Source organism: Beta vulgaris, chromosome 3 (genome assembly GCF_026745355.1).
Source record: "Beta vulgaris subsp. vulgaris cultivar EL10 chromosome 3, EL10.2, whole genome shotgun sequence".
In the NCBI taxonomy this organism is placed as follows: Eukaryota; Viridiplantae; Streptophyta; class Magnoliopsida; order Caryophyllales; family Amaranthaceae; genus Beta; species Beta vulgaris.
The window spans coordinates 56,935,649-56,953,574 of NC_079204.1; the positions used below are offsets into that span (position 1 = coordinate 56,935,649).

The 17,926-nt window shown below is 33.6% G+C and overlaps 3 protein-coding genes across 3 annotated transcripts; 2 read left to right on the forward strand and 1 right to left on the reverse strand.

Annotated features, from left to right (window-relative positions):
* Nucleotides 1-2,525: 2,525 nt before the first annotated feature.
* On the forward strand, nt 2,526-3,482 carry LOC104889822 (MADS-box protein JOINTLESS). The gene has a single exon (XM_010675144.2). It carries the CDS (start codon nt 2,526-2,528, stop codon nt 3,480-3,482), a length of 957 nt encoding a protein of 318 aa, XP_010673446.2.
* Nucleotides 3,483-4,391: 909 nt separating this feature from the next.
* On the reverse strand, nt 4,392-7,303 carry LOC104889793 (DNA-directed RNA polymerases II, IV and V subunit 11). The gene is made up of 5 exons (XM_010675102.4): nt 7,145-7,303; nt 6,970-7,059; nt 6,794-6,872; nt 5,003-5,098; nt 4,392-4,668 (listed from the first exon to the last, which is right to left on the reverse strand). Exons 1-5 carry the CDS (start codon nt 7,195-7,197, stop codon nt 4,636-4,638), a joined length of 351 nt encoding a protein of 116 aa, XP_010673404.1. The 5' UTR covers nt 7,198-7,303; the 3' UTR covers nt 4,392-4,635.
* Nucleotides 7,304-11,616: 4,313 nt separating this feature from the next.
* LOC104889794 (cation/H(+) antiporter 28) lies at nt 11,617-15,655 on the forward strand. Its single transcript, XM_010675103.3, has 4 exons — nt 11,617-11,763; nt 12,115-13,146; nt 13,592-14,179; nt 14,578-15,655. The coding sequence occupies exons 1-4, from the start codon at nt 11,617-11,619 to the stop codon at nt 15,175-15,177; spliced, it is 2,367 nt and encodes a 788-aa protein (XP_010673405.2). The 3' UTR covers nt 15,178-15,655.
* Nucleotides 15,656-17,926: the final 2,271 nt, after the last annotated feature.

Here is a 17,926-nt window from a genome sequence, read left to right on the forward strand (position 1 = left end):
TATGTGGAATTTTAAAAAGGTATGTGGAGAATATAGAAATTGAAAAAAATACAAGAGTACAACATAGAAAAATCCTAAATATTTTGCACACAAGTAAAAATTATAAAAAGTCAATATTTTGAAAGTATAATTAAGAAAAATTTAAAACGATCTCATTGGACTTCTATTTTCTTTATATAATAGCGAGAAAATAAAGTCAAAGTTAGTTTATGAATAACATCAATTTACTCAATATAACACCTTTTTTTAATAGACTCAATATAAAACCTTTTTTTAAGAGCATGGAGGAAGTATTGCCCTTCTTAATGGCTAATAACACATCAACTTTTTCCTTACTTTACTACTCCCTCTATCTCATAATCTTGATTATGTTTTTATCACTATTATATAAACCAAGGGAGCAGGTGTGGTGTCCTCTTTTGAAGTGACTAAAATACCCTTAATGATCTAATTAATGGAATGAAAAAAATTACAAAAGCAAATCATTTAAAAAATTTCATTCCAACTTGCCATTTAAAATAAGTTTAAAATGGTATATGCATCAAATACTTCAATCAAAAATTAAATGGACAAAATACTTATACCTTATAAAAAAAGATGGCATACATAACGTGCACATGAATTAAAAGTCTGAACATTCACTGCCTTTGATACTCTTTAATTCAGTTAAACCAACTCATTATTTTTGTTCTTTCTGTTCAATATTCATTCACAAAAAATTAATGTTAACAATCACTCACAACCTTTTTATTTTTTTACATTAGCGAATTAATATATCTAAATTTATCTAACTATTGAATTATTCACATTTAAGTTTAATCATATATAAAGTATGAATGGAGTATCTAATAGAATAACAAATTTTGAAATTAACGCACGTATCGCGTGCATATGAAGGCTAGTATGAGAATTAATGTAAGTGGAATCTTGTTTTAATTGAAAAAATAGATTCATTTTTAGTAGGAACCACTTACATTTTTCTTCTTTGTAACAAAAAAATAGTAAAAATTAAACGTTTAATGATGTACGATTTGATGTGTAGAAAAGTTCAATGTGATAATGACTGATATACATCAAAATTCAAAAGCATGCCAATTCAGTCTACTCACAACCCATTTGATTGTCATTAATAAATTACGTTAATACGAATGAATTTTAAGTAATGTTATTAGGGAATCACCCTTAAAATCTACATGAGGAGGCATTTTCCCCTTTGGGCAAACAATCTCACCCCTAAACTTGTGTTTTTGTCTCCAAAAGGAAGCAATTTTCATTATCACTCATTACTACATACAAGGTGGTATTGGTTGGGAATACACAGAACTTTTCTCTCTCCCCTCTCTCCTCCCTACTTTCAAAAACCCTAGCCTCCATTGTTGATTTTTAAAGGGGCTTCCATCGGTTTTTACCGTTGGAAAGCCCCCCCTTTGTTTTTTTTATTTGTTTTTAGGTTTCCAATAACGATTTCTCCATCGAAAGAAAGGGTTTTCGATCTCCTTCGTAAGAAAAGGTTTTTCGATCTCCTTCGAAAGACAATGTTTTTCGACCTCCTTCGAAAGACAAGGTTTTTCGACCTCCTTCGAAAGACAGGGTTTTTCTCCTCTTTTAGAGGGGGAATTTCTACAGGTTACAATCCGGGATACTAGATCTAATGGATTGCCGTGAAATTATTTTGTTGGTGAAGAATTATGCGGGATCACAAAGGTTATCAATTTTTCGAATACGGTCAGATGAATCCGACGGAAATCATCCTCACGACTACAAGGGATCGTTAGATTGTCTCTCCAACAAGGCTGTATTTTCCAGCATATAAGCGGGAGATGTTCCACATTGCAAGATTTGTTTGACGATCGTAGTTTTTATGAAGGAAATTTTTGTTTGATTCAACTTATGTATTTGTTTGATTCGATTGCTTATGTAGATGTCGTATGACTTTTTATTAATGAATTAATTTTACTATTAAAAAAAAAGGATAAATTAGTATTGCCATGGGAATAGACAATGATATTATTTACAAATCTACGCACAAATTTATTTCCATTACCACCATTTATAACCAACCAACAAACCGACCGTCATGGGATTCTATACTCAAGTAATAAGATTTTCGTTATTTATGGCAATGAAATCTACATAATATAGAAAGCAATTAAAAAAAGGGGAAATTACTAGATTCGTTTACAGTAAATCTTCCTCCTAATACAAAAACCCTTATATTAGGAAACTTCATTATAATCATAATCATTCTATATAGCCAGTATAGCAATTATTGAGTTATTTGCCGATTATACTAAAATTTGGGCGAGATATGATGTGAACTATGAAGTATATAATTAGGATACTTTTGATTAGTGATTTCTAACTTCATTGAACCACAAGTAAGCAACTTGACTTCTTAAACACCTTTTATTACCTTCTTAATTCATTCATTATTACCACACTTAAATTTCCATTAATTCTCTATTTCCTCGTTGAAACCCACAAAAAAGAGGAATTAATCATTAATGGGTAGGGCAAAAACAAGAATGGAGTTTATAATTAAGGAAAAAGCAAGAAACACTACCTTTGAAAAGAGAAAGAAAGGTTTGATTAAGAAAGGTTATGAATTGTCAATCTTATGCAATGTCCCAGTTTGTATTATTATCTACCCTTATGAACAAGGGAAACAATCTTTGGAAGCTCAAGTTTATGCCTTCAAAGGGGAGTTTTCGACGTCGAAAAACCATGATCATCCCAAGATTGCTAGAGAGATAATTGATAGGTATTTAAGGGTACCTAAAGGGGACAGATATAAAGGAGCTCTAAATTTGTATGACATGTTTGATGAATGGAAAAGAAGGGCAGATCAAGACTTGTGTAAATTAAGGCATAAAAATGCATTAGCTACATACCCATCTTGGGATTCTAAGTTTGATGGGTTTAATCTTGATCAATTGATGGAATTACTTGCTCATTTGGATCAAAAGATTCAGTTTGCGAGTCAAAGAATTGATATGATTAAGGCTACTAATCATAATCATAATCAAAATGGAGGTTTAGTTCGCTATTTTGAGCCAGCACCCATCTCTAATCTCATGATTTCTAATGAAAATAATGTTGATTACACTAATGTGGAAGTGTTGAATCAATTTCCCATGTTTAATTATCCCATTAACAACAATAATAATCATCATTATCATCAAGAATACTGCCATCAAGTGGTGCCTTTCAATCCGACTACATTGCCCGAACAAGTTGGAGGTTCTAGAATGGATGATCATGGTGGTAGTACTAGTAGTAACAACATGATGATGTACAACATGAATATGATGGGTGAAGTGGGTCCTATGTATTATGATCAAGGGTCAGGATTCGTCGAGAACGTTGAAGGATCATCATCATATGGTGCTGGTTTATCAATGCCTATGCCCTTGCAGTTGCCAATGCTGCCTAATGTTTCTCTACCAAGGCAAATGCAGTACCACCAGATGTTCTATAAGTAGGTTTGTGGAGGATGGAGTGATATACAGTGACTTTTATGCATGTTTATTGAATAAGGTTTCATTTCTTATATAGATGGAAGTTTTATGTTTTCATATTTGGTATTTCTAGAGTTCTTTTACATTTTTGTTGATAATGTTGATGATATATAGCTTCTTTTTAGGATTTTTAGTTCGTTCTTTTCGATATGTGGGTGTTTTTTTTATGACAATTCAAACAACTTTATAGTCAAATGTTTTGGCTATTACTTTTTTACTATTTTATCTAATTACTGGAATTTTTCAATTTTGTTAGTGGCACTGCTTAACTATGGAATTTTGTATGTTCTACCGTTGTTGTCAAGGAATACTACATCTATATATTAGTTGAATTATCCACTCCTAATAGACCATCAAAAAATGATCGTTCGTGTTAAGTTAAATTCCACCTTACATTACATTTTATCAATAGTAGGTAAATTTCCCGCTTAGTCAACCAAATTTTATCCCTATTGTTAATTGTAATCGCTCTAAATCAATGCTTGTAATAACAGCTTTCAAGCTTAGGTGAAGATGATTTCGCCAAATAAAGCACCTTTGAAGTAGTGGTGTAAAACCCTTATTGCATGCCCAGTTGCTGATAGTGGCAATAATAGGTGTTTCAAGTGCTCAAGTTGTAGAAATAATGGAAGATTGATTGCTAGTTTTGCTACTAAACAGATAGTCGATTTGAGTCTACACTCTACAAAGCGCCTTTCTACTCGTGGTTGCTAATGTGAGATTTTGGAAAGGATATTGGAATTCATGAAGTTGTTGGGTGTTTTGAATATTTTTATACGACTTTTGAGGTATAGAGAAAAGAAAAGCAGAAGTGTAGAGCATGATGCAATCAAAAAATAAATGGTTGTCACAGAGAAACACAACAGTAAAGAGTTATAAGTGAACCATCAAACTATATTAAAAAGATATGGTAGCTTCTGCTGCCAAGGACATGAGATGCATTCAAAGGTGATTCTCCCCATCAAAGCCAAGGAGATTTCATTGACAAACTAGCATAGGAGATTTGAGTCTCGACCAACAATAAACGACGTCATCTAACTAAATACAAATCACTAGACTATCTTCCTTCGATATTCATTTATGCATCAAACAGAACATTGTGTTTCACAGGCTTGGATCAGTATTCACTTGCAAATCTTGTTACCTCAGCCTACAAGATGTCAGTGCACAAAATCAGCTCAATAACACCAAGTAATTTACAATAAATAACAGTAAAATTTTGTTGTTAAGCTAAGCAATTGGGCGCTAAGCAAGATACTTGGATGCTAATATGTCCCTACCGTCTTGTAAACTTGAGATACAATTAATATTATAGCAACACAAACCTCCAAAGACATAACAAGTTAAGGCATTTCAGACTTCCTGATAGTTACGGGTGTGTAAACTAATCAGTAGGAGTTTCAGAACCTGATGGAACAAAGAGAGCACATATACAAGTTTATATACCTAGAGTAAAACAATATACACTGGTGACATATTCTCACCTCAAATGCACTTTTCAGACAGTCAAGCTCCTTGTCCAGGTCATTAATAGATTGCTTGTATGCCTGAGTTGGTGAAGACTGACTTGTCGTGTGAATCTGCATAGTTAATCAATATATCCAATGAAAACAGGGTTTCATACATGCAAAGGCCTCAAGAATTCTCAACGCTCAAATCGTCTTGAGCTATAATTCAAGGTGCAAGTCACCACCAATGATATTATATGGCGTTCCAAGTCCGTAGTTTAGTTGATTAGAAGTTGGGTTTGCGGGAAGCGGGGAACATATAACACTTGACAGAAGAGAATTGAGTGCAGAGGATCAAAATCGACCACTACCAAAGATAAAATCTTGACTCTTGCAGCCAACCTACCCTACAGTGATTAGGAATTACGAATTTGGCATTGTGTTGTTGCAACCTTACGAAATGAGAGATACAATACTTGACTCAACTAATCGGATACACCAGCCTCACAAGAAGCTTTCTTTAATCTAACTTTGTCAGCAAACGTTAACTGCCAGAATGCTGTTCTAATTCCCTTCATATTTTTCCTTTTCCCAATAGAGTCCGAGCGAAAACGGCTAGAACCGACTGGGCCTCGCTTATTGATCTCAGTCCTCTAATTAAGTATAGCACATGGAACAAAAAACAGCCACTCCGTTACGTAACCGTCATTATGCAACATATTCCGAACTTTCCATTCCGTCAAAGGTCATTGCTTAACGCTGGATAAAAAGCACGTCCTTCTCGCCCTGTTTTCTGCTACATAACAGTGGTTAGCTGCCTCTAATGTTCTTTATTCGCTACGTCCGTTCCTCGTCAAAGGAAACATAATAAGAGAAGAGAAACTATTTCCATTGAACATGCTCTAATAGTCCCTTAACAACATCAATGCCCCAATAACTTTATAGAAGCTCTTGCTCATGAGCACATTACATAAATTTATGTGTGAGTAGATTTAGGCATTTAGCCTATGTTACTTGCACACTTCATTTCACCTAGATCTTCGACACTTGGACATGGGTAGGACACTCGGACACTTCATTTTGGGCTATAATTATGAAAAAAAATACACAAAATCTAGTAGACGGACACTTGGAGACGTACCCATATTGAACACAAGTACCCAAATCTGAGTAACAGAAAATAGAGACTATTTCTGGTTGATCCTTTAATCTTAAGAATGACCGATATTTGAATTAAGATACAAATAAAAGCCAATCTTCATCCCGAAAGACAATAGAAACCAATGTACCAAATCAAGAACAATTCAAGTCCGAAAATTTATTATGTATACCTTTAGACACATAGTTGTGTCTTCAGTACCCTTGTAAGTTTAGTATAATTCACAAGAATCCTTCAGACTTAACTTCATATATGAGGCAGCAACGTGTCATGATATGGCACAAAATGCAAATAATTGTTGACAATTTCTGATAATCTTTTGCTGATATGCCAAAATTTAACTAATCTGTCTTTCTCACCCTCTCTACTTCCATCCACAATTAACCTATGTCCCTCTCTCTTCTTCCGACCTCCCAACCCCCGCTCAATTTATCACAGTTCCATCGTTTGGCAACTCAGAGCCCGTTCGTTATCGTTTTATGTTTCTAATAACTTTGACTAACTTTTTATCTATTATAGGACATATATCATAGCTTTCAAATGCAAAAAAAACCAAAAACTTGAAAACCACAGTGATAGCGAAGGAGCCCTCAATAATTGGTTAATTTTCACATGACAGGCCAGAAAATTGTCCAAAAAACATGAATTTTGAAGCTCCAAAAACTCACCCTGACAAGAATTTTGTACTGAAGAGGATGAGGAAGCTTGTAACCTGCAAAAAGGACATTTGGGTCTCTGTGCAATTGCCTAGAGCAACAAATAAAAATTAGGGTTTGGGTTTTACAGTGAAAGCTTAAAACTTAGGGAAAAGTAAAAGAAATTGAAGTTGCAAAAAACAAGTTACATGCGAAGGATGTTGCCAATGGTGTGATCTTCTCTTTCAATGGTGAAAGAAGCGGCATTTATGATTTTGGTGTCTCTCTCATACGAAACTCTGCCATTTATGACAACAAATGTAAATAATAAACAAACTAAGAAGAAAAGTTTGATCAAAGTAAAGGGTTGGTGGATAAACTTACTTCGTTACGCCTTCAGGAACCACGAATCGTTCGTATCGATCCGGCGCATTCATCTCTTTCTCTCTCCTCTCTTCTCTTTCGGCTGCTGTGAGTACCCGACTACTGAGAGAGCCGGCGAAGGAGGTGTGTTACGTTTCTACTTCCTTGAAAGTTCGGAATGGGTGCTTAAGTTGTAAAAACATGTACTCCCTCCCTTTCATTTTAATCTACACACTTTCACATTTTACACTATTCACAAATTTCATTTTGACCATTATTTGTGATTTATATACGGATGAAAATATAGTCATGTGTGATTTTGTTAGATTCATCATAACATGTATTTTATTAATATGTACTTTTTATAATTTTTACAAATACAAAACTAAAGATATATGTCCTCAAAGTTTTGCATTGACATGAGTAAAAAGTGTAAGTGTCTAGATTAAAATGAAACGGAAAGAGTGTAATACTTCATTCATTCGGTTTTAAATGAAATATAAGATGAAATATTAATTAATTTTGACTCCAATTTATCACTATTATGTAAAGAAAAATATAGTTAAATGAAATCTTGTTAAATTTGTCTAGATGCATATTATCAAATTAAAATTTTTTAATTTTTTTTACTTGTGCACAATTAGATATATATTAGTGATTAAAGAAGCGTGTTGGGTCGCGTGAAAAAACAAATGTTTCATTTGAAACATTACATGAATATTAAATTTTAAAATAGAAAAAATAAAGATATTTAAGGTATTTTAGGTAGCTAGGTGTCAAATTTTTCAAGAGTTGGCTCATGGCCTGTTCCCCCAACTTATTTTCAGTTCAGTTCAATTCAATTCAATTCAGTTCAACTCTGGACAATACTTTTACTCTCGCATATCACTATTCAGTTCAATTCAATTCAATTCAATTCAGTTTAATTCAGTTCAATCCAGTTCAGTTCAATTCAGTTCCGTTCAATCAGTTCAGTTCAGTTCAACTATTTTATGCCGAAGAGAACATTATTGTGTTTTTCAATTGTTTGCAATTGACTTTTATGTTAGTCGATACACAACTTTAAACATTAATATATTTAATTATATATTTAAGAAAATTATAAAAATTGAAATGTTGTAAATGTATATTGAGATATATCCAAAATTTCTTTTTGTTCTTCAAATCTGAAATCTTTTTGTGAGAGAAGATTGGTAAGAGTAGGAAGAATAAAAAGAAATGGATAGATACTAAAGTACGAGTTATTTATTAGTGAGATATTTTTCGATTAAAGTACGTAAATGAATAGTGTAAAAGTCAAAACGTTGCAACTATCGAAAAATAGAGGAAGTACTATATTTAGATGTACCCAGTTGCTTTAAGTTTTCAAAAGGCAAAATTGGTCTCAACACCTTGAACTATAGTGCGAATGCGTCAAACAGCTCCAACTACGTCTTATTGCTAAAACACCCCAAAGTACGGACCTGGGTATAGTATGTACCATAAATGAGGTCAATGTCTATAATTCTCACCGGATTCTCCCCCCTTCTTATTTTCTTCTTTTTTAACCCTATTTTTTTCACTTAAACAAAAGAAATGCGTGTGCCTTCATTTTCTCCTTCTTCAACTGAACAAAAAGACTTTCTTCCCCAAATTCCCTCTTTCTTCCCAAATGAACCCTAAATTCTAAAAGAGTGAAATCCGCATAACAATAATGAGCTAATCTTCATCTTCAAGTTTCAAGAAAAATTCAAATACCAGTTTAGGTAATGGTAGGGTATATTGTCGACATTGATTGCCTGCATTACTCCAAACTACTTGAAATTGTATGATTGTCCAGTATATAGCATCGACTTATAGCCTGTGAAAATTCTGATCACCTACCTCATTTATGATACGAACTGCACCCAGGTCCGTACTTTGAGGTGTCCTGGCTATAACCTATAAGTCGTCATTGGGATTGTTTGGTGCACTCGCGCTATAATTCAGAGTTTTGAGGCAAATTTTGTCTTTTTAGAATGGAAACTTTAAGTTGTAAAACATGTAGAATATTCATAATTTATAAATATTATTTTTTCCCTTTCAAAGAAAACAAACATTAAATTATACAACAAAAAAGAATATAAAAAATAGACATTTAAAACATTTTAGGTCAACACCAAACTCTTCTAAAATTTGCTTATATAAAAGATATTTTTACAAATTACATAATATATAGAGGTTTTTACAAATTAAAGTTTACATATATATATATATATATATATAACAATATTATGATAATTTTAGTAAATTGTAATTTCTGTGATTTTTTGTTACATTATTAATTGTTGTGTTGACATATTGCACGTGTAAAGTTCTCATAATAGAAAGCTTAAGACCATTAACAATATGTTTTTTTTTTATATGTGATGATTTACTAACAACTTTCTTCTCCTTCTCTCTTATTTCCCCCTTTATCTCTCTTTCCATCATAAACTTTCAGAACTTTTCAAGCATTAAAAATGACAAAATTGCAGGTAAAGATATACTGTTAGGAATTTATCAAAAAGGAAAGGGACATTGATAGGTAATATTTTCTTTCTTCAATGTTTAGTACTTATTTCTAATTATAAATATTTTTGCAATATCTATTCGATCATTCGGTTCTTTTTTGTTTTCATTATTCATCAATATAATTATTGGATTCCCTGTAAATCATAGGGCATAATTAAGAGGATATGTATGGATATATGTTTACTTAGTATGTTTATGATACAAATAATCACTAATTTCGTAACTATATTGAGTTAGTTAATTCTCCTTATGTTTCTTACCTCGATTGTTTATAAAATTCTAGGGTAATATTATGCAGTTCCTCACCTATAGCTATAAGTTTTGTCGTCAGTCTCACACACACATGTATATTATGGAAGTGTCATATTTTCATGCATGACATCTCCTACAATAAAACATTAATCATAATTACATTGCACTCTAGCAACTTTATACTTTATTCTTACATATAATCAACGAGATACATACTCTTATTATTTGCATTACCAATCAACAATTTTAATATAAAAGAGAAAGCAAAACCGGCCTTAACACTAAAAACTATTGTGCGGGTGTATTCAATATCATCAACTCTGACTAATAGCCAAAACACTTCATATTATTGGCGTGGGTGCAACGAGTGTCATAAATGACGCTTGAGCTAGCTTCTCTTGCCAATGGCGAGAAATCCGTGTTACTTTTTTCATGTTTCCTTTTTTTTTTTCATTTATCCTACCTTTTTATTGATTAGAAACCTAAGTCGTGTGAATATTTGTCTAGAAAAGTTAGCTTTGGCGTTATTTATGATACTCACAATTTGTGGTGTTTTGCCTACTAGTCAAAGTTGGTAGCAGTAGGTGTACCCGCGCCATAATTTGTGTGTTGAGGTCAATTTTGCAAAAAAAAAGTAGGAGAAAAAGATGCGGATGTTAGTTTTATTACTTTTACAGTTTTACCGTGCATCATCTTATTTCCAAAAGTAGTTTATTAGCGAAACGAACAAAGTCTTACCATAGTACATATCTCTATTATATAAGGCAACACATGGGGAACACCAAAAAATAGAAAAAGGAATAAAAGAAAAAAAAATAGAGAGATAACTACCTGTTTCATTTGAATGAAAAAAAGAAGGAAAGTAGGACATTCAAAATAAACATTAGTTTTTTGAAAAAACAAAATGTAAAGACGATTTTTCTACCCAATTAATTTTATTTTCTACTTCACACGCTATCGCACGCATTGCGTGCATGTAAGACTAGTTTTTTCTTAAATGAAGATTCCACCTTCATTTCTCTAAAAGTGTGTGAGTAATAAAATAAGACTAATCTAGATTGTTAAATTTGTAGTCAATTTATTTTCTCGATTCCTTCAAGATTTTAAGTATTGCATATTTGTGCACAACCCTTGGAAATTTTGACCAATAATATGTTAGAACTTATAATGACTTATACATGCAAGTATTATTGTTGGATAGTCATCCCACAAGCAGTTTTACATATAAGTATTTTCTTAAAAAATATATTAACACACAATAGAGAAACTTGTGTTCAATATTTATTCTTGAGATTTAACCTAACCTTTGCAATAATGTGCTTATAAGTTGAAACAGACTCTTATTTTAGATTAATTGGAGTACATTGTTTATATCATGCATTATCTTTTGATATATTTTAAGAGTTTAACTAGGTAAAAGGAAGCTTGATAAATGTAACACTACATCATTTTACTATGGTCTTGCATCATAAGCACATAACCTGTGTTTTACTTCATATATATTACATTTTCCTCATGTATTTGATATATAAGTGTGTTAATAAGCTAATAATTAATGATGCAGGATCAATGGAAGCATACGTTAATTTCAAGACTACTCAAAATTTTCTAAGTGAAAAAAGGGAGCAAAATAGAAACAGGAACTAAAAACAAAACAATGATATTTTTTATACGTAGCTAAATAAACCTAAGAAATATACAAAAAGAAAATGGTGAGTGATATCAATAATTGTAACGATGCAATCTCACATGTGGCTACATCAGTGATCTGCTTCATCTCTTTGTTGGCTTTATGTCATGGACTACATATCCTCTTGAAGCCTCTTTCTCAGCCTAGAATCATCTCAGAAACAATTGTATGTCTCTCATCATTCGCTTACCACCTCTTGTATATATAGTTGATATCTATGCATAAGAGTTTCACTCATCTTATATTCATATGATCATTATCGTCTGAAAAAGACATGCCATGCACATAATAATTCTTAACATTTTCCATAAAAATGTCGTTTTCATATGATCATGTTGTCTGAAAAAACATACCATGCACATAACAATTCTTAACGTTTACCATAAAAAATGTCGTTTTCATATGATCATGTCGTCTGAAAAGACATGCCATGCACATAACAATTCTTAACATTTACCATAAAAATGTCGTCGTTGTAACACATAAATGATTCATTTTATATGCCAATACATTGCAGGTTGGTTTATTTTTAGGCAACTTGCCGATTGTGAGAACAGGGTTACTTCATGTAGAAAGTAATGATGGCTTACAAAATATGAAATTTCTAACAGATTTTGGGATGACACTCTACATGTTTGCTTTAGGACTTGAAATGGACCCATTGGTACTTTTCCGCATACCTAAAAAAGAGGCAATTGTTGCATACACTGGAATGTTCTTCACATTTATTTTGACAAGTTGTACAGCTCCTTTCCTACAGTATGGGGTGCAATCAAATATCAAATTTGTCTTGGCTTTCTCCATAATCTTATCAAGTACAGGATCTCCTTTGTTAACCCGTGTGTTAACTGATCTTAAGATTGGAAAATCTGACATTGGGAAATTTGCCATTTCTGCAGCTGTGTATTCTGAATTGGTAACAATATTGATCATTTGTATTGGATATGTGATATTTCAACCAGAAAATGCATTTCATGTACGCAGTAGAAAGCCTGATCAACATGAATATTTTAAAGGTCATAGTGTTATTCCTCTTGCTGTGGCATTACTGATACAAATCATAATAACTTTGGTAGCAGGACCTATCATATTAAGTTGGGTTAATAGTGCAAATCCTCATGGAAAGACATTCAAGGGTTCTCATTTAGTACTTTCAGTTGCATTTGCAGTGTGTATTGGTTGTATTTCACCTCTTTTGGGTTTCAGTCCTGTGTTAAGTGCATTTATTACTGGGGTTTTTTTACCTAGAGAAGGAAGAATTTCACAGTTTATTGTTAATAAAGTTAACTACTTCTTAGCCTTTGTGTTTTACCCTTACTTTTTTGTATGGGTGGGGTTGGAAGCACAATTTGGTCGATTTGAAATTCGAGCACTAGGTTCTTGGGCAAGGTTGTGTGGTTTCTTTGCTGTTGGAACAGTTAGTAAGATCATTGGAACAGTTATAACTGGGTTGATTTTTGGTTTTCATTGGCCTGAATCCATCATGCTTGCATTGCTTTTGAACATCAAAGGTCATTTGCACATATACCTCACAATTATTGCCATGAAGGTACGCTCCAGTTACTACTATCTTTTAAACTTACTTAACTTCAACCTCAACATAAAAACAATAATAAGTTTAACATAGAGCTGATCATTTTGGCCCGGTCTGGTTTGGTTTTTGGCCAGGTTTCAGGCAGAATTTTTTGGCCTCAGTCGGTCCCGACCCGATTTTTTTTTTCTTTGGCGGCCTTTGGGCAAGCCAAAAATGACTATTTAGTCTATTTCTTGGCCACGCCTGATTTTGGCCCGAAAAGCCCGCTCATTTTAACCCGAAATAGCGAGCTTTGGGAAAAAATTTTTGGCCCGGCCCGACCAATGGGTAATTTTTTAGGCACGGCCCAACCCGACCCATGATTAGCTCTAGTTTAACCTTGTTAAGAATTTGTTTATCTAACCATGTACATTATTAATTCTTTTTTCTCACATGCTATACTTGTAATGGGTTGATACAGAATGATATTATCACTTATTCCACATGTATTGGCATGATATTAGCAATGCTTCTGAAGATTGTCTACATCCCAATGGTTGCACAATACATCATCCAACGTGCTAAAAAACGCTTGCCTACCCAGCCTTTAGCATTACAATGGCATGATCCTACTAAGGAGCTTCGTGTACTACTATGCTTTCATGGGCCTGAAAACGTCTCGTGTGCCATTAACTTCATGGAGATCTCTAAGGGTAAAGGTGAACCAGGCATATTAGTATATGCTACTGACATGATAGAACTCACCGATCAAATTGCTGCAACATTGGTTCCAGGAGGAATAGATAATGTGGAGGTGACTGATAAGACAGTGGTCGAAACTAGGGAGAAAATTACCACTATGTTACAAGAATATACTGAGCATAATGGAGATGGCATCACCCTTCGAAGAGCATTAGCTTTGGCCACTTATAACACCATGCATCAGGAAATTTGTAACTTAGCAGAGGATTCAATAATTAGTCTAATAGTCCTTCCATTTCATAATGGTCCTTCAAGTGATGGGAAGACAAATGGCAATCATACAGGGCTAAGATATGTTAACAGGAAGGTAATACTCTGGCTTTTCTTTCTAATCATTGTATTAATAGGTGAAAGTCATGCATGTATGTAAATAATATAAGTATGTTCATATAGGGTATGTTCTGTTAAACTTATTTTTAGAGAAAAAGAAAAAACCAAATACTCTCGAGTACAACGGTATGGCTTCCTGTCTCCTACATAGGAGACCAAGGTTTAAAATCTTGGTGGAAGCAAAATTTCAATATTGTTGGAGGGAGGGGAGTTTGGGGCTTGTTGGGCCTCTGGGTGAATGACCTTGTGCGAGGGTAGCTTAGAGAAATTTTAATACATGATAACCCAATATTTCATATTGTATTATTCAAAACATTATTCTTTTGTTTAAATATATAGTTTATAATCATAAAATATCTCAAGTGTCGTCTATAGGTGCTTCGTAATGCCCCTTGCTCCATTGCAATCTTGGTAGATCGTGGTTTTGGTGCAATCACACAAATATCAAAATCATTAAGTGGTGCACTAAACACCGTTGTTATCTTCATTGGTGGAAAAGATGATAGAGAAGCATTAGCATATGCAGGACGTATAGCTTACCACAGGGGAGTAAAGCTAACAATCATGAGATTCTTAGTAGATACAAATGCAGAAAACTCTATCACCAAAAAAACATCTCAACAAGAAGAAGAGATGAAACTTGATGATGAATGTTTTGCAAATTTCTATGAAAGATATGTTGCAGGAGGAAATGTGTCATATTTGGAAAAACACTTGGTAAATTCAGCACAAGCTTACACTACATTAAGATCATTGGAAGGGCAATATGGACTTTTCATTGTAGGAAGAGGAGGGAGAGTGAATTCAATGTTGACAATGGGGATGAATGATTGGGAACAATGTCCAGAGTTAGGACCTCTTGGTGATATTCTATCAGGTCCTAATTTTTCAACTACTGCTTCTGTTTTGATCATTCAACAACATAACCCTAAAGTTGAGCCTGGAGGTGCTGATAATGAATTCTCCATCATGTAGCTTTAATTTGTTCAAGGATATATATCTTTTTTTTTGTTTTTTCCGATAAGATGGTATAATGTATCCTAGACTAGTTAGTTATGTTTTCTATTACAAATTCGATTACATACGTAAAAGATGATGCTTATATCGATGATTTGAAATCAGCACTTACCATTATATCTTATAATTATCTGTGCTAGAGCCATTGTTCTTCGTTCTCACCGAACAATCTCAGAAGTATTTAATTTAATTTGTTTGAGGAGTATAATGTATCCTAGACTAGTTAGCTATATATGTTTTCTATTACAAATTCGATTACATACGTAAAAGATGAATGATTTGAAATTAGCAATTACCATTATATCTTATGATTATCTTGTGCTAGCCATTGTTCTTCTTAGCAAACAATCTTTCAAGTTTTTTGCTTGTACATTAGTAATTTTTCTCTTACAAGAATTATGTAATTGGTTGAAAGATATAATGTTGGGCAATAGGTTGAAACATGTATTTGTCTTTTAATTATTCGAACCTTTTAACTCTGATAAAATAGCTTAGCATCAATAATTTTGACATGATACTTATTAGAGTGAGATAGTTTAGCAATACTGTTAACTTAACTCTTTGCTAATTCATAAAGAACCTGTAGTTCCCATTAGATATTTCACTCTTTATTAACATTTTAACTTAGAATTTTAAATTTGAAACCTAAAATGATTATAAGGTATTATTAAGTAACAAAGACTCTATACATATATCAACTAAGGGATTGTGAGTTCTCGAAGCAAGAGCAGTGCATCTAATAAAAATTGCTAAGTCTTATACGGGGCGGTTCACATCTATAATATTCACATATAAGCTTAATTATTTTATTTTCAGATTAGTAATCAATATATTAGAAGTTACTTATAATTGTTGAGGTCACTTATTCCTAGATTAAGTTACTAATAATTATTGGGGTTACTGATACAGTTATTTTAAAGATTACTACTTTAACATGCACGCAATGCGTGCAATAACGTGTGATAATAAATGAAGTAGAAAATAAAATTAATTAGGTCGAAAAACTGTCTTTACATTTTATTTTCTCAAAAAACTGATGTTTTAGTTTGAATGTCCTACTTTTCCCCCTTTTTTCATTCAAATAAAACATTTAGTTATCCCCTTTTTTTTTTTGTTTTTTTCGGCTCAATCCTTTTAGGAAAAGATTGGGCCAAGTTTAATTACAATTCAACCAAACATTAATTACTTAGCCTATACTGTTTCCATTGTTGGGAATTCAAATTTGATTTCCTTCCATACCTCACAAGGAGCAGCTAGTTCAGGACTCCATTTGCTAGCTTCGCGAATAATTGCATTACCCTTGGTAGCAAGATTACGTCCCTTATTACGAGCGCCTTTTTCTATTTTTTTGGTGTCTCCCATGTGTTGCCTTATACTCCCTCCGTCCCAAAATATAGTTCCCATTTCTATTTTGGGTGTCCCAAAATATAGTTCACATTTCCATATTTGATTCCTCATTTTTCCGTTATTTGTCTAGAAAAACTGTGTCCCATCATTTATTTGCTTATTGAATTTTGTTTTTTCTTTTGTTTATTCAACCAAAATGTTACAATCAATGTTTTTTGACCGATTATTCTCCATTCTCTCTCCTAAAATCATCTTTTCCCATACAACATTTATTTATAAATAAATAAAAAATCTTTATTATTTCTCTTAGATTTTACTTGCATAAATTACCGTGCAAAAAGAGAAATGTGAACTATATTTTGGGACGGAGGGAGTATAATAGAGATTCATCAATATAAAAAGATTACTTATATAAATTGGAGTGTAACATCTATTTTGTTACGGAAAAATCGAGGAAGTAATAAGTTTGTGTTTTATTCATGATCCGTACGACTAACCGCACACAAGACTTGCTGAATAAAATTGTTGACAGGGTACGTGTCAGCTTAAAGAATTACGCCATGGTTATCCACACGTAGAGGTGTCAATTTGGGTCACTGGCAGGGTTTGGGTTGACCCAAGCTGGGTCGGAATGATTTGGGTCGGAATAATCTGGGTGACACTGTGTCATGGGTCGGAACTGGGTGGGTCGGGTGAACTTGGGTCGGGTGAAACTGGGTGAGGGGATCTCGGAACTGGGTCGGAATTGGGTCGGGTGAGACTGGGTCGGTCCGTATCTGGGTTGGGTGAATTTGGGTCGGAATGGAATAAGGTGAAGTCGGTCCAAATCGGCTTTCGGAATGACTTGGGTCGGAAGAAATCGGCTTTCGGAATAAGTTGGGTCGGAAGAAATTGGGTTTCGGAATGACTTGGGTCGGAATAAATCGAGTTTCGGAATGACTTGGGTCGGAAGAAATCGGCTTTCGGGTTACTTGGGTCGGAAGAAATCGATATCGGAATAACTTGGGTCGGAAGAAATCGGGTTTCGGAATGACTTGGGTCGGAAGAAATCGGCTTTCGGGTTACTTGGGTCGGAAGAAATCGATATGGAATAACTTTGGTCGGAAGAAATCGGGTTTCGGAATGACTTGGGTCGGAAGAAATCGGTTTTCGGGTTACTTGGGTCGGAATCGATATCGGAATAACTTTGGTCGGAATAATTCGGCTTTCGGAATTACTAAGGTCGGAAGAAATCGGCTTTCGGGTTACTTGGGTCGGAAGAAATCGATATCGGAATAACTTGGGTAGGAATAATGCGGCTTTCGAATTACTTGGAAGAAATCGGCTTTCGGGTTACTTGGGTCGAAAGAAATGATATCGG

Coding starts and splice junctions, on each gene's coding strand:
- LOC104889822 (XM_010675144.2), top strand. CDS start 2,526: ATGGAGTTTATAATTAAGGAAAAAGCAAGAAACACTACCTTTGAAAAG.
- LOC104889793 (XM_010675102.4), bottom strand. CDS start 7,197: ATGAATGCGCCGGATCGATACGAACGATTCGTGGTTCCTGAAGGCGTA. Junction 7,060..7,144: donor GTTCCTGAAGGCGTAACGAA/GTAAGTTTATCC, acceptor CATAAATGGCAG/AGTTTCGTATGAGAGAGACA. Junction 4,669..5,002: donor GTCTGAAAAGTGCATTTGAG/GTGAGAATATGT, acceptor GACATCTTGTAG/GCTGAGGTAACAAGATTTGC.
- LOC104889794 (XM_010675103.3), top strand. CDS start 11,617: ATGGTGAGTGATATCAATAATTGTAACGATGCAATCTCACATGTGGCT. Junction 11,764..12,114: donor GAATCATCTCAGAAACAATT/GTATGTCTCTCA, acceptor AATACATTGCAG/GTTGGTTTATTTTTAGGCAA. Junction 14,180..14,577: donor TAAGATATGTTAACAGGAAG/GTAATACTCTGG, acceptor TGTCGTCTATAG/GTGCTTCGTAATGCCCCTTG.